At 33.0% G+C, this 15,307-nt stretch overlaps 3 protein-coding genes across 3 annotated transcripts; all 3 read left to right on the top strand.

The window, feature by feature from the left end:
- Positions 1–284: 284 nt before the first annotated feature.
- Positions 285–7,445, top strand: l(2)05287 (WD repeat-containing protein l(2)05287). Its single transcript, XM_073093078.1, has 11 exons — positions 285–482; positions 808–1,015; positions 1,408–1,691; positions 1,938–2,128; positions 2,480–2,644; positions 3,223–3,407; positions 3,773–4,528; positions 4,758–4,899; positions 5,091–5,233; positions 5,751–5,939; positions 7,014–7,445. The coding sequence occupies exons 1-11, from the start codon at positions 376–378 to the stop codon at positions 7,317–7,319; spliced, it is 2,676 nt and encodes an 891-aa protein (XP_072949179.1). The 5' UTR covers positions 285–375; the 3' UTR covers positions 7,320–7,445.
- A 230-nt stretch (positions 7,446–7,675) lies between these two features.
- Positions 7,676–9,155, top strand: LOC140757184 (uncharacterized). The gene is made up of 2 exons (XM_073092722.1): positions 7,676–8,003; positions 8,108–9,155. Exons 1-2 carry the CDS (start codon positions 7,703–7,705, stop codon positions 9,043–9,045), a joined length of 1,239 nt encoding a protein of 412 aa, XP_072948823.1. The 5' UTR covers positions 7,676–7,702; the 3' UTR covers positions 9,046–9,155.
- A 3,279-nt stretch (positions 9,156–12,434) lies between these two features.
- On the top strand, positions 12,435–15,280 carry LOC140757183 (uncharacterized). The gene is made up of 2 exons (XM_073092721.1): positions 12,435–14,107; positions 14,241–15,280. The coding sequence occupies exons 1-2, from the start codon at positions 13,783–13,785 to the stop codon at positions 15,164–15,166; spliced, it is 1,251 nt and encodes a 416-aa protein (XP_072948822.1). The 5' UTR covers positions 12,435–13,782; the 3' UTR covers positions 15,167–15,280.
- The last annotated feature ends 27 nt before the right edge of the window (positions 15,281–15,307 follow it).

Below are 15,307 nucleotides of genomic sequence, written 5' to 3'. Positions count from 1 at the left end.
ATTAATTTGCAAAGGAAACAGTAGAAGATAGAATCAAAATAAGGATATCATCCGATATCCGACATTTTTAATTAGGTTGGAATACCGGATATTCATCATAGACAATGTAATAAAATAATTTATTAAAAGTAAAAGTTAAAAAGTTAAATTTTACAATATTTATACATGGTTAATAATTATTAAAAAAGGCATTTTAATCGAAAAGCTATCCTCATAGTTTAATTATCATGATTTCATGAAGCTATCTCAACCTTGAACTCAACAATCAACAAGTGATGACGGAAATGTCACATAATATGTCAAGATCGAAAAGTAAGGTTATGTCATGTGTTGTGTTTTGTAGAGCGGTTAATAACATTAAGTAAATCTTTTAAAATGGGTGTTAAAAGGCAAACGGATACGAATTTGACAAAGTATGTGTTAAATAGGAAGGCCGGTAGAAGTATTATTGAGCGTCGTCCTGTATTTTCCCCAGATGGCGAGTATGTGTTCTTTACTACTATTTTCTTTTCTACGTCGTTTCCCCGTGTCCAGAACTTAATTCTATATCATATTATTTTTTTAATTAAGTACTGTCTCAAAAGTATTTCATTTACAATTTATTATGATTTGTTTTTTAGATCGTATTTTATGTTTATAGTTTAGGTTTGCATGAGATTATTACAATATGTATTTCTAAACATATATAAGTTGTATGTTGTTTATTCTAAATCTGTTCGTTAATTATATATGTAAATACTAATACAATAATTAGCAATGTGTTAAATTTCAAATAGTTTTATTTTATACTAAAATTACAAATTTCAGATCACTTGCGATAATTGTAGAAAATATTGTTAGGGTGTATAACATCCAAACCGGAGATTGTGTGCGTACACTAGAATCAGAAACCCCAATTAATGAACTGGTGGCCATTGAGTTCCCCGAGAATGAAGACTATAATTTATATGGGTGTTCTGATTGCGGGTGTGTTATTACTTGGACATGGGAGAAGGGCGCTGTACTCAGAGAAGCAGTATGTATATTTTATGTTTGTAAATTATACTTCCTATACTTGTATTTTGCTAGGTGTTTATGTTCATACATTTCAACAACAATTAAATATAATATTGTCCAAAATTTATACTCATAACAGGTTTAGTTATAAAAAAAAGATTGTGCTAATGTAAATTTTGTGAGTATATCATTTTTAATCACCTGAGTAAAGTAACAATAAGATTATACCAGCACTAAAACTAATGTACCTGTTAAAAAATCCATAATATCAAAAATTACCTTATACACACAGTACACACATCAGAAGATAATGCAGTCTGTATTTATGTCTTTGAAATCAAGTTATCAGTGTGAAATTTTTCATTGTCCCCAAATAAATATTAACAAACATATTTTGTCAATCCTTTACAGAAACTGCAACTACCCAAAGATGCAAAGGTGTTGACATTCAATTTAATTGACAGCAATGAGTGTTTTATCACAGCCATGGAACCCGCAAACACTCAGCTATACACAGCTTCTTATTCTGTGAGAAGTGGGGCTTTAAATTATGAGTTTGCCACAACAAGACCTCTTTATTACGACATTGTTAGGGTTTCTATGGGCTGGTGTAATGGAGACAGATTTGCAGCTGTTACCAATGGAACTAAAGTCCTGTTCATTCAAAATATGTACAAGCCTCATATGAGAACACAGTGAGTTATGTTTTATAATCTTTTTACAAATATGCTTTCTATGTGAAATACATGAATATACATCTTTTGCTAAAGAAGGTACTAAAAGTTAGCTAAGATAAGTTTAAAATGGACAAGACTGACAAGAAGGTAGAATTTCACTATGTAAAACTCCATAAACATAATGTACTCTACTGAGGCATTTTATCATTTTATGTATCATAAATTAATAAATTAGTTTGTAAAGATCATCATTTCCTCTTTCAGGATAGTAAACCACAATAAATTCCGTATACTATCAGTGTCAGCTCATCACAGAGAGAGTGCCATTGCCATCACAGACACAATAGGCAGAGTCACAATCATCACTGGCAATCTATATGACTACAGAACAGTAGCAAGGGAAGTGTTACACTGGCATTTCTTGCCTCCCTTCGCCATATGTTTCTCTGTTATAGGTGAGTTCTATATGTAGAGATTGAAGATCAAAAACATAAATTCCAATCTTTTTAAAAAGAAATATTAAATGTAAATTTATCTTCCTAATAGGGTTTAACAGTTAGATCGAAAAATGCCGAAAAATACCGGTTTGTTGTATAGAGACCCCCTTTAATATTCAACTTTATTTTTAGTATTTGTTGTTATAGCGACCACGGTTATGCATCCTCTGTAAAAATTTCAAGTGTCTATGTATTATGGTTTCGGAGATAGAACCCTGTAATGACGGACAGACAGCAAAGTCTTAGTAATAGGGTTCCATTTTTACCCTTTGGATACGTAACCCTAAAAATAAGTTGCTTTTTTTGCAGGAAATTATCTCTTTTCCGGTGGAATGGAAAAAGTGTTAGTAAAGTGGACTTTAGGACACTTAGCAAACAAAGCAAATGAGAAGGCATACATCCCACGTCTCCCCGGAATGATTAGGTACATCACAGTGAATAGTAGTAACATTGCAATCACACTTTCAAACAATTGTAAGTATAACAGAATCATTGAAATTTTCGAAATTTATGTTATTATTTTTATTTTGTGTGGTTTAACATCAGTTAAATTATAGAATGTCTGCTTTTACAAAATAATCTTAAATAGAGCTTCTGCAATATAAAGGACTTACGCATACATTAGGCGCATACACAAAAACTTTCCGTTGATGTAGATACAACATACTATAAGGGAAAGCACCACATAAAATATGGCTGGCCTCAGATTCTATTCTAAACATATCTGGAGACTTTTTTATATTAATGTAGCAAACAAGCATCCATTTGAGTAGGTGGGTACTACTTCTTATTGACATCTGTAATCAATCCCAGATCAGATTAGATTCCTACCTGAGGTTGACCACAAATGCATTGCTTCCTCTCACCATTAACTTGGAACACCCCGGATTAGTATGTCTTCCTTAATTCCCTTCAACGCAGTTCTTCAACTGATTGCAGCAGCCAGTGATAGTAGCCATTTATCGTTAGGTAAGCTGCATGATTTCTTGCTACTTCTATATCATAAAACAATATAATAGATGACTGATTGGTACATATATCTCATGTTTCAGCTGTAGTTATAGCCAGTGCTCAAATGCGAGTGGTGTCAACGATACTGGAGTGTGGCGGGATATCGGCGGCGTCTCGCGCTCGCTCGTGGCTGGTGTACCACCGCCCGCTCGACGCCTTGCTGTTACCCGGACGCACTGGACACCTGCAACTGTACTCCACAGCTACTGACAAAGTGTTGTATAATGTGAGTTGAGTTTTGTTCATAAGAATATGAAATTCATAATAAATACATTGAAAATTAGTAGGAGGGGAGCGATGGGGAGGTCTACCAATGCGCAACAGCACCAGGTAGATTGGTTCCAACCACTGTCACTAAGAGAAACTAGTCCCAACAAACTGTCCCAATACTGGGCGTATTGGGACAGTAATATGTTAAGTATGTTTTTATATAATAAATACTGATAGTAACAATAGCTAGGAAATGGGATAGTGTGAAAAAAAACTCCTGCCAGTTTAAGCTTTAAAATAATCAAACAATATTTGGAATATTCAACTTTTTAATTTAATTAATTTGGCTGAGTTCACAAAGTTTATATTTTATTGCTACAGATCGACATAACAGAAATGAATAATCTGCCATCGGAGAGACGAAATCTTTTACCGTTAGAAACGGAGGTAGCGTGTGCGGCCGTTAGCGCGGATGGGTCTTGGCTGGTCACATCAGAGTACAGGAACGATGGAATCAATTATCCTGAAGAGAAACTCAAATTCTGGTCCGCACAAAGCAAGAACACCACCCCTTTCAAGCTTAACACATGCGTCAACTTATCCCACGGAGGATGCAATGTTGTGTCACTAGCACTGAGTAACAAGGGAGAATTTTGCGTATCCGCCGGCTTGGACCAAAAGTTCAGAATATGGAGAAGGGAAAAATCATCGCAAACACATCGAAAGAAAATCATATGGAGCTGTCTAACAGCATGTTACTATTCCTCCGGCATCGCTCACTTCCTAGCGAATCCTGTGTTAAATAACTTTAAAACTGGAGACGTATCTTTGGGTAAGACGGAAGACTCGCCGTATTTGAAGGATGTAGACGAAGAAGATATAATAAAGAAGGTGTTTAATTTACACAAGGAGCGTACGGGGTTCAGTCGGGTAGAGGATGACGTGTTTCGTAAACATGATGGAGATATGGGTGGAGTGGCGATATCCCACGATGGGTCGTTAATCGCCGCGTGGTTTGGGAGTAAACTTACTCTATGGGACACACATCTATGTAACCTTCGCACAACGCTCTCGCACCCGGCGCTGCGGCCTAAGGGAAAACATGTCATGTTTGGAAATAACGATGCAGCGCATTATGTAAGTAAATCAATTATGATATTTGTGAACTCTTTCTCTATCCATCAGCTTGTAGCTAGATATAGAATGTATATACTGTGTGTTTGTAGGTTTACTTAATTGTACATTTTATACACTTCTTTATTATAAAGAACAAAAAAATATTTATCCTGATCTAAACATAGCAAAGTTTACCAGAATAGTACAATAAAATATTTATTTTTATATTTATGATTAATCATTTTTCCAGTTAGTTTGTACTACAGAGAATTGTGTAGCTGTATGGAGTTTGCTGTCGTTAACCATAAAATGGTTGGTACAATTAAAGCCAATGTGGCTCGCAGGAGATCCGTTCTCAAATAAAATGGCTGTAATAACTGATAACAATGATTGTAAGTATAGTATTTTTTCATTGAATCACTCTCACACTGCACTTTTCCTCTACCATTTATTATCGGTCATTTATAAATAAAATTAAATTTATAAATTGTTTTATTTGGTCCTTCGAGCTGGATTTGACTCCATAATTTACACTAACATGATTATTTTTACTTGTTTATTAACGCAAAAATATTCCTTGCAGTGTTTGTATTTAGACCACAAAGTTCAGAACCAATACTGACAAGGAAAAACATAGTGGATCCACAAACGGGAGTTTTCACACAGTGTGCTTTTGGCGCCCCCATCGGCGACAAAGTGCGACTCTATATTGTGAGGAATGATGCGGTAAGTCAAGATTAAAAAAATATATATTTAGAATATGTAAACAACGCATCTTCTAAATCCGCGTTTCCACCATACATAAATTGCTCATTAAATGCAAAAGGGCCGCAAAACGAAAAATCAACAAACCAGTGATCTAAGCACACGGTATATAAATCGGTTTTTCAAATTATGTTTTGGCTGATTGTTTTTTTTTTTTCATTTTATTAAGGGGGTCCGTGAAAAATGTGCTTGATTTCCTAAGGGTCCGTGGACTGAAAACGGTTGGGAAACGCTGTTCTAAATTATACTTTAGATGAAAAAAGATTTATACTAATTAGCCTAGTTTTACATACAAATAAATATACAAAGTCCTCAGAATCACAGACTCAGAATTTATTTAATCTTTATAATAATAAAGTAAAACTGCTCTGATTTGTGAATATGAAATTTATGTATTATAATTTCCAAATTAATGTATTTCCATGGCTCTTGACCTAGGTCTCTGCTACAAACTCTTTAGTGTATTAAAATATTTCAGGAAATCTTTTGCTTAGAGCCTGAAAACTCCAAAGCTCACGGTCTGGAAGTGATGTCCAGACGGAACCTACCCTTGTCGAACTTCAGCGCTCTGTTAGCTGAACAGCATCTCTCAGAAGTTCAGCCAGCTGTGCCAGTATCTGGACAAGCACTCAATATGGAATCACTTGGCAACACTGCGATATCTCAGGTATGTTGTATAAATTAATAACGTTTTGACAAAAATCTTTTTTAACAGAAGGAAGGAAGAACGCATGTTTTGGAATAGTAAGGTGTTGAATAATAGCTACCCCATACCCAGTGTTATTATCATGAATCATTGTTTTATTTTTGAGCCGTAATGATTGAGAGATAAACGTACAATGTGCTTTATAAACTTATCAAGTTTTCATATTCAGTGACAACATTTTCTTGTAAGTTGATATGAAGTTGATAAATTTGCCCTTCATCGACATCTTTTGTCTGTTACTTATTAAAATGATTATATAATATATTTACTATCATTATTCTACACTTTGAGGACAACTTTATTTAAACGGGACATCGAAACCAGTTTGTGACGTAACACGAGATGTCAAGACCCACTTTGCGAAGTCGTTCAGAATTCGCAAAGATGGTATCATCGATATTAAAGAAAATTCCAGTTTTAGTCTGTTTCGCTTGTTTACGTCGCCAATTTACGATGTCTGATCTGCTTTACCTTCAGCAATAGTTCATATCAGATGGCCCACTTTACACAATTTGCGGATGATTATATCTCTAAAGGCTATCCTGTTAAGGATCGTGTCCATCCTCATTGAATGGCAGATTTTTTTTTTCGCTGACAAAAATCCGTGTGGTGTAAGCAAACCCTATTTCTTCTTAACGATGTTGTAGGTAGAAATTAAGACATTTAATCTAAGGTATACCGGCCTCTTGCGAAGTTATTTGTCTACTAGTAAACTACTAGTACACTGGCCCTGTACTATTAGTTCTCTAGCAAAGTGTAATTAGCGGCAATGGCCCCTTTTTTAAAGGGGGTCTGTTTCCAAAAATATTTTGTATTATATATATTCATGGATTAACTGGAAATAAAATGAGTTGTATATCACACAAATATTAATTTGAGCAACAAAAAGTAGAGCTTATCTATAAAACAATTACGAAACTTTTTATTCATATCGGGCATTTAATTGAACCAGGTTGATTTTGTTATCGATTACAAGCCTGATAAGTACAGAACTTATGAATTTAATATGAGTAATAACAATCAATGTTGTTACAGTTCTTATCAGGAGCGCCTCATATGGTACCGCCAGTAGCTATGATGTGTACATCATTCCTGCAACATCTATCTGGATACGAAGAAATAGAAGAGCCACAGGATGAAGAAGATAAAGAAATGGAAGTCGATCCTCAATCCAGTGACGACGAAGACTCAAGTACACCGACTCTGATAGGAAAACACACGCCTAAGGCTACGGAACTATGGACGCCAAATTACGATAATGTAAAAGAAAAAAGATTAAAGAAAATATTGAATAAGCCACTTCTAGATTTACATACCACTGGAACATTGTTTGGATTGTAATTATAAGTTTTAGACTTGATGATAAACGACGATAATGAACCTACTTAGGCTTAAACACTATTAGGACATTTTTCTATTGTAATTATAATTTTAAGACTTAGTAATAAAGTAAGTACTTTATATTAATACCGGATTTTTATTGTTATTCGAATGTTCTACTTATTTCCCTTTTATTTATTTTATTATTACATCTTGAATCTCTCACGAGAGCACGTTATACGTCGGTATCTGCGTCAATAAAAATAATTCTATCATCTATATTATGCTAATAATTATATCTTTGTTTTTACGTAGCAAATATTACAATCAGTACAGATATTTACTTTACAGAGATACTCCATCAGTACGATGTATTCCTTAGTTAGAAAAGACAGGTACAAGTAATGGAGCTCTTATACCAATCTGAAATTGAATCAATTGTGAAAAAATGTGGCTGTACAAATATTGATGATATGAAATGGAATATTAGCGATTATTCGAATGAATTGATAGGATATCTTGGAGAACATCTTAATCTAACTGTGAAAGTCATATCTAAAGGAGTTATAAAAGAATTACACCTATTCTTAAAATGTATACCAAGATTCAACAAGTGGAAAGCTGAATATTTAAGAGAAACAACATTTTTTCTTAAGGAATATGCGATGCTAAGTGGTCTCTTCCAACACTTTCAGGACAATCAAGGTAACAAAAAAGAATAATTATATTTAATAACTACTTAAATTAAACCATACCAAATCTTACTGATATTCCATTTACAATTTGCGTACTAAAACTACTTATTTCAGGGGAAAGGAAATGGCGACCAACACTCCTGTACGTCAAAGAAGAATTATTCGTTTTTGAAGATGTATCTAAACTTGGATACGTGATGCCTGATAATATGTACACTCTTACCGATGAGGAACTGATGGCCACTGTCGAAGCTTTAGCGAAATTTCATGCACAATCCTACATTTATGAGGAAACTAAGACCAGGGAACTTAAAACGCAATACAGGATCTGGGAAGAATATGGTGAATATTTAACGGAACCAATTAAAGGCAAACCGTGGCGAGACACTGGAATGCGGGCTGCTATAGACTATCTCAAGGAATATTCTGCATATAAATCAAAACCTGGTTTTTGTAAAGATATAGAGAGGATCATAACTATGTTATTTGATAGTGCTATGGATCTCATGAAGCCAAGCCTGACGTACAGAAATGTTGTGATACATCGGGATATATGGACGAACAATATATTTTTGAAAAAAATGGACAGTGGCAAATTACACGCGCTTATTGTTGATTTTCAGACGGTGCTCTACTGCTCTCCTATGCTCGATCTGTCATCGCTATTATTTTTTAACACTACAGAGAAGTTTAGACATGTTCAAACAGATAACGTTCTGAACTTCTATTATAAAATTTTAGGAGAAGAGTTAAAGTTTAACGGCATCGACGTATGTAATATACTGGATAAAGATAAACTCAGAACAGCTTATAACGAAAGTGTAATATTCGGTATGACACAAGCGGCATTAATTGTTCCTATAATAACAATGAGACGCGAAAGAAGGAAAGAGATTTACGGCGACCATGAAAGAGCTATAGTTGATAGCATATCACGAAGTAAGGAGTTCATAGAGACAGCTAGAGACGATGTAAATTATCGAAATAGAGTAACGGAATTATTAGATGATATCGTTGAGAAATTTGTGTATCCTTATGAAGAACTAATATAAAGTATACAGTTTTTTCATAAATAATAAGTGCTTTCGAAAAAGTGCTAAAAATATTTATTAGTTGTAACTAACTTCAATTACTTTATTTGTAGACATATTGCAAAATTATTGTACTGTATTAATTCATTTCTTTCTTTGAATGTGACGAGCACTTGTAAGTACTTAAAATCATTATCAGTCTACTTCGTCCACTCAAAGATAATAAAACCTTATTAAGTACTTATACGAGTACCTACTCAATTAGGTATAGAGATTCATGAATAAAAATATTCCACATCGGAGAAGTGCCTATTTGTTTTATCTAATACGGAAAATAGGGAAATGTTCATTTGTAATTTTTTAATGCTGTAATAGCGCCAGGAATAAAATGTTACTTCGTTTTACTAATATTAATAGTGTACTTATTCCTCCTAAATTAATTATCATAATAAAATATTGGTCTATTATTTTTACCCGCCTAGGTATTATTATTCTTGAAAAATACAGGGTGAATCTCCATAAAGTGCACATATTGAAACAGGTAAAATTAAACCGCATTTTATCGACAGAAAAAATAAAAAAAATAATAAAAAAATTTTTTTTTGGGTTTTACGACCTTTTGAAGTTTTTTTTTTGGAATTGTGCACCTAAAGTAAATAAATCGCTATAACTTTTGAACTAAAAGATTTATCATGTTCAAACAAAAATTACAATGAATGCCAATTATAGGCCGTACTGATCCATGAAAAAAAAAAACAAAAAAGTTTATCTTCCCAGAAAAAAATAGTCAGATTAGTGTGAAGAAAGCAATTTTTTTAGGTTAAATTTCAGTAATCGTGAATTTCCTCAAAATAATCTAGGCTTTTTATTTTGTTTTTATTATTTAATGTAATTCTACGTCGTATTAGCTTTCAAACACTAAAAAAAGCATGCCTCTAACTTAAGTATAAAGTTTCCTACGAGCGCTTAAACAAAGGCAGTTCTTAAGGGTGTTGGTAATAAATAACATTTTTAATACAAACTAGTGTTTTTTTTTTAATTATTAAAGATTTATTTTATTACTGTTTTATCACTTTAATATCGTCAAAAATAAGAAACTACCATGAATTTACCATTGAAACATATTTTTGATAGTTTCCTTTGTTTATATTTTGGACATCTAATTATGGGTCGGACTATACCAGTTTTATTAGGGCGCACGTGCGTCGCGTCTTTTTTGAAACGTTCCTAGCAAACTTTATACTTGAGTTAGAGGCGTGGTTTTTTTAGTGTTTGAAAGCTAATACGACGTAGAATTGCATTAAATAATAATAAAAAAATAAAATGCCTAGATTATTTTGAGGAAATTGATGATTACTGAAAATTTTACCTAAAAAAAGTGCTTTTTTGCACTAATCTGACACTTTTTACCTGGGAAGATGATTTTTTTTTGTTTTGTTTTTTCATGGATCAGTACGGCCTATCATTGGCAATCATTGTTATTTTTGTTTGAAAAGTTATAGCGATTTATTTACTTCAGGTGTACAATTCCCAAAAAAAAATTCAAAAGGTCGTAAAACCCAAAAAAAATTTTTTTAATTTTTTTTATATTTTTTTTTGTCGACAAAATGCGGTTTAATTTTACCTGTTTCAATATGTGCACTTTATGGAGATTCACCCTGTATATCTTCAACTATGTAGTATTACGCCATTTACGAGTAGTATTATTTTCAATTACTACTGTGTAATATACTATTGTTATTTTTAGGCTAAGAGCACATGAAGCGGTTTTAGCCGTATACGCGCGCACTCTTGGAACGACAATATCCATAAAATATGAAAATGTAGGTGTAGTTGTAGTGTAAAGGCAATGTAGGTGTAGTGTAAAGGTAGTTGTTAATGTATTGGAGTGGTTTATAGCGGCGGCGTGCGACTTAAGTCTGCGGTATCCGCGGTCCACGGCTGGATGCGGTTCTAAACAGCTTCATGAGTTCTTATCCTTAACCTACCATAATCTGCATAATTATCTATCATTTCAAGTATGCGTATAGCGCACTGATGACATCGTTGCATTGCGAATATTATGATACTATGTAAACTAATCTTATTAAATGCATGTTGAGTATTAAAGAGCAGGTAAATAACCAGCTATACAATTAGTACTAGATGAAGTAAACTAATGGATTCCTAATGGTGATATACGTTTCTGGATATATATCAATTTCATAGTCCATTCAGTCATCACAACCACTCCATTTCTGCCCAGTGCAAATAGGTACAAATATTTTAAAAGCTTATATTTTGATAAAAAATATGATTTCGTTACCAGCCAGTTTTCTTTACCAGCCAGCCACACACTACACAGTGGTATACCCAAGTTCTTAACTTCACAAAGGTTTTATAGAGCAGTGTTATTAGGAGTCTATTTATTACGTCGTCTGTTGTATAGATATATAGGTACTTTGGCGTTGTTGAGATACTCGAAGTGGTAATAGTATTAACTTCCTTGTTGGTCAGAAAACATAACGTGTCGACATTAAAAATATAACATAATAATGGAGCTTTTAAATCAATGTGAAGTTGAAACAATTGTGAAAAAATGTAGTTACACAGATATTGATGATGTAAAATGGTATTTAGAAAATTATTCAAGTGAAGTCATAGGCTATCTTGGAGAACATCTCAGTTAACTGTGGAAATAAAATCAAAAGGAGTGCATAAAGAGCTGAATTTATTTTTAAAGTGTATACCAAGGTTCGATAAATGGAAAGCGGAGTACTTAAGGGAAACAATGTTTTTCCGAAAAGAATACGCCATGTTAAACGGACTTTTCAAGCACTTTCAAGATAATCAAGGTAAGATTACACTTTACAAATAGAAATATTAGTTTCTAAAATGTAACGTATAGCCAAAACACTGCTAAACATCCATCTGCGGACATCACTTCTTTATATAAAGGAAGAATTATTTGTCTTTGAAGATGTTTGTAAACTGGGGTATGTGATGCCAGACCACGTACATACTCTAACCGATGAAGAACTTATGGCCACTGTTGAAACTTTAGCGAGATTCCATGCACAGTCTTATATATACGAAGAAACCAAATCAAAGGAACTTAATAGACCATATAGAATATGGGAAGATTACGGCGAATATTTAACAGAACCAAGTAAGGACCAACCGTGGCGTGACACTGGTAAACGTGCGGCTATAGATTATCTTAAAGAATATTCTACGCATAAGGCAAGAACTAATTTCACTGAAGACATAGAAACTGCCCTGTCAATGTTATTTGATCGCGCTGAAGATCTGAAGAAGCCGAGCACAACATATAGAAATGTAGTGATACATCGAGATCTTTGGACGAATAACATATTTATAAAGAAACTTGACAATGAAATAACACACGCTCTTCGTTGATTTCCAAACCGTGCTCTACTGCTCTCCTATGCTAGATCTATCAGCTCTCTTATTTTTCAATACTACAAAGAAATTCAGGCAATCCAAAACTTATGACGTAGTAAATTTCTACTATGAAGTATTAGATGATGAATTAAAAGCAAATTCAATTAATATAGGTACTATAATTACTGACAAAAATGAACTTAGTAAAGCATATAATGATAGTATGATATTCGGTAGCACACAAGCAGCACTTATTGTACCTATAATGACAATGAATGCTGAAAGAAAGAAGGAAATCTTTGGGAATCGTGAAAAAGCTTTAAAATTAATATTATATCTCGAAGCGAAGAATTCATAGAAACCGCAAGAGTAGATTCAAATTACAGAAATAGAGTGACTGAATTATTAGATGATATTGTTGAAACATTTGTTTATCCAATACGTAAATAATATGAGAACGTAGAAACCTAACTTTTTACAAACTATAGGTACATACAACAGGTAAATAAATGAATTTAAAATTAGTGGCCGATTACGCTGACCATTTTTGTTTATATTTCTTTTGTTTTTTTTAAAGAAATGTTTACATTTTCATAGGTATAAAAAGTTTCCGTTTAGGCAAAAAGTAGACAAAGTTCGGTTTCCACTGAAAAATCGGTTTCGCTTGATCACAAATTAAAATGTCAGATATATATATTTAGTGTATTATAGGTAAATTATTACATTAATATATATAATAGTGTTAAGCTTATATTTTACGATTTAGGTCAGTTAAACTAATGTATGTTAATGTTTAATATCAGTAGACAACATTATTTATTTTACGCGATACGGAAAATAATGTTCGTTTGTTCTTCTTACAACCGGTGATTATGGTATCAGCTAGAGGTTATTTTCCCTACTTATTTATTATGAGTTCATAATTTCTTAACAAATAATAAAATATTTAAGGTGAATTCACATCAGATCATTTATTTGCAATGTACATCCAAGTTAATACAAGCAAAAAGCACAGTAGGTATTCAGAAGCGTCTTTAAAAATGCTCAAAGCTGTATTGTCCACAGCGAGTTAGATTTTGTTCACAGCATTCCTTTCTGTTACGTTCTGGATTAAACGCACCTTATTGAAAATTTTCTCTGCACTTCCTTGTCTTTTTTCAACGAATTTTACAATCTTTATCATTATTTGTAAAATAATGTTGTAACAAAACTCTGGGCTCTACAAACGCTCTATAGTGTACGCACCTTAACACTGAGAGATAAATAGCGTATTACATTGTAAAATATAGTTGTAACGTTGTATGTGTACCAGTAAATCGATTGTAGAACTATAAGTGTAGTGTATGACTGTATAGTCGTTATATTGATGTAAAAATGAGCTGTGTTGATGTTCAAACACAATTTAATATTATAACACAAGAAGCCGTGAATACAATCATACGAAACTATGGATATCATAACAAAGAGAATGCAAATTATTACGTTCAGAAAGCCAGTGACAAAATGTTGGGATTTTTGGCAGACTATTGGAAACTAAAAGTGCATTTACCTTCTAATAATGGTACAAATAAAGTACTTTGTTTCTTCATTAAAGCTGTGTCACAAAATGCTTCTAAAGCCGATATGGTCAGAGAAATGAAATTATTTGATAAAGAAATAAACTTTTACACTATAATTAAGAAAAAAATTGAATTGGAAGGTAAGAATACTTAAAATTATTTAAATTATTTCTTTTCTTAAAGTAAATACCTATTATAATCCTTTCAGTTAATATAGAGGCCTAAAATTTAAGATATAAGTAGTATGTATGCCTAAAATGATTTTTTTCTTAGGAGTAAAACCATGGAGTCCTAAACTGGTTTCGACTCTCAAGGAAGCAATTGTATTCGAAGATTTGAATGCATTGGGTTACAATTCGAGGAATAAATTCAAAACATTTGATGAAGCACACGCCAAGCAAGCATTACAAATGTTAGCAAGATTCCACGCGTCTTCAATAATCTATGAACAGAAAAACAAAAAGACGCTCAAAGAAGAATTTGCAGTTTATTTGGACAAGGGTGGCTACCACGATTCAAACGTTTGGTTTCTTCAATGCATGCAGGGTGCATTAGCAGCTGTTAAGAAGTTTTCCAAGTATATAGAAGTCGAACAACTTATTAGTATTATAGAAAGGCGCTGGAAATATATTTGGAATTCAGCATTAGATTTAAGCAATGTTTTGCCTGAAAGCTGTAGTGTAGTCTGCCATCGCGATCTTTGGAACAACAATATTCTATTTCATTACAAACAAACCGATGGTGGGTTAGTACCAGATGATTGTGTAATGGTTGATTTTCAAGCTGTAAGATGTCAACCGCCAGCTGGAGATGTTATGCTCCTACTGTATTGTAATTTGGATCCAAAATTTCGGGAACACAATGAGGACAACTTTCTACGTTTCTATTACAAGCAGCTGGAATTGATTCTTGCTGACCGTAGCATAAAAATTGATATAATTTTATCCTTAGAAAGTTTCCTAAAATCAGCTGAAAATCAACGATTATGGGCTCTTATTGTGAGTGCCTGTCTAGTGCCTCAATTCTGGTTAGATGATGACTTAACTGCGGACATATTTTGTGACGCGGAGCAATTTAATGATATTCTTTCTAATAACAAAGCTTCGTTTATAATTAAAATGATAGAGAGCAACACGAATTACAGAGAAAAAGTTATGCAGATATTTGAAGAAATTGTTGATAGATATTGCTTAGTCTAGATAGCTTTAAGGAAATTTAAATGTTAGTATTATAACAATAAGTGCCTGAAATATATCGTTAATATCCGGAATAGCAACAAAGAAATAGTTTTGTTGAAGATTGTTTAATGTAAATTATCTGTGCAATTAATACAAATTTCA

The sequence above is a fragment of the Epargyreus clarus genome, unplaced genomic scaffold, assembly GCF_041222505.1.
Source record: "Epargyreus clarus isolate Ecla_fem2 unplaced genomic scaffold, WU_Ecla_fem_2.2 ptg000004l, whole genome shotgun sequence".
NCBI classification, from domain to species: Eukaryota; Metazoa; Arthropoda; class Insecta; order Lepidoptera; family Hesperiidae; genus Epargyreus; species Epargyreus clarus.
The sequence above is the reverse complement of the archived record's forward strand: the minus strand, read 5'-3'. Positions and strand labels throughout refer to the sequence as shown.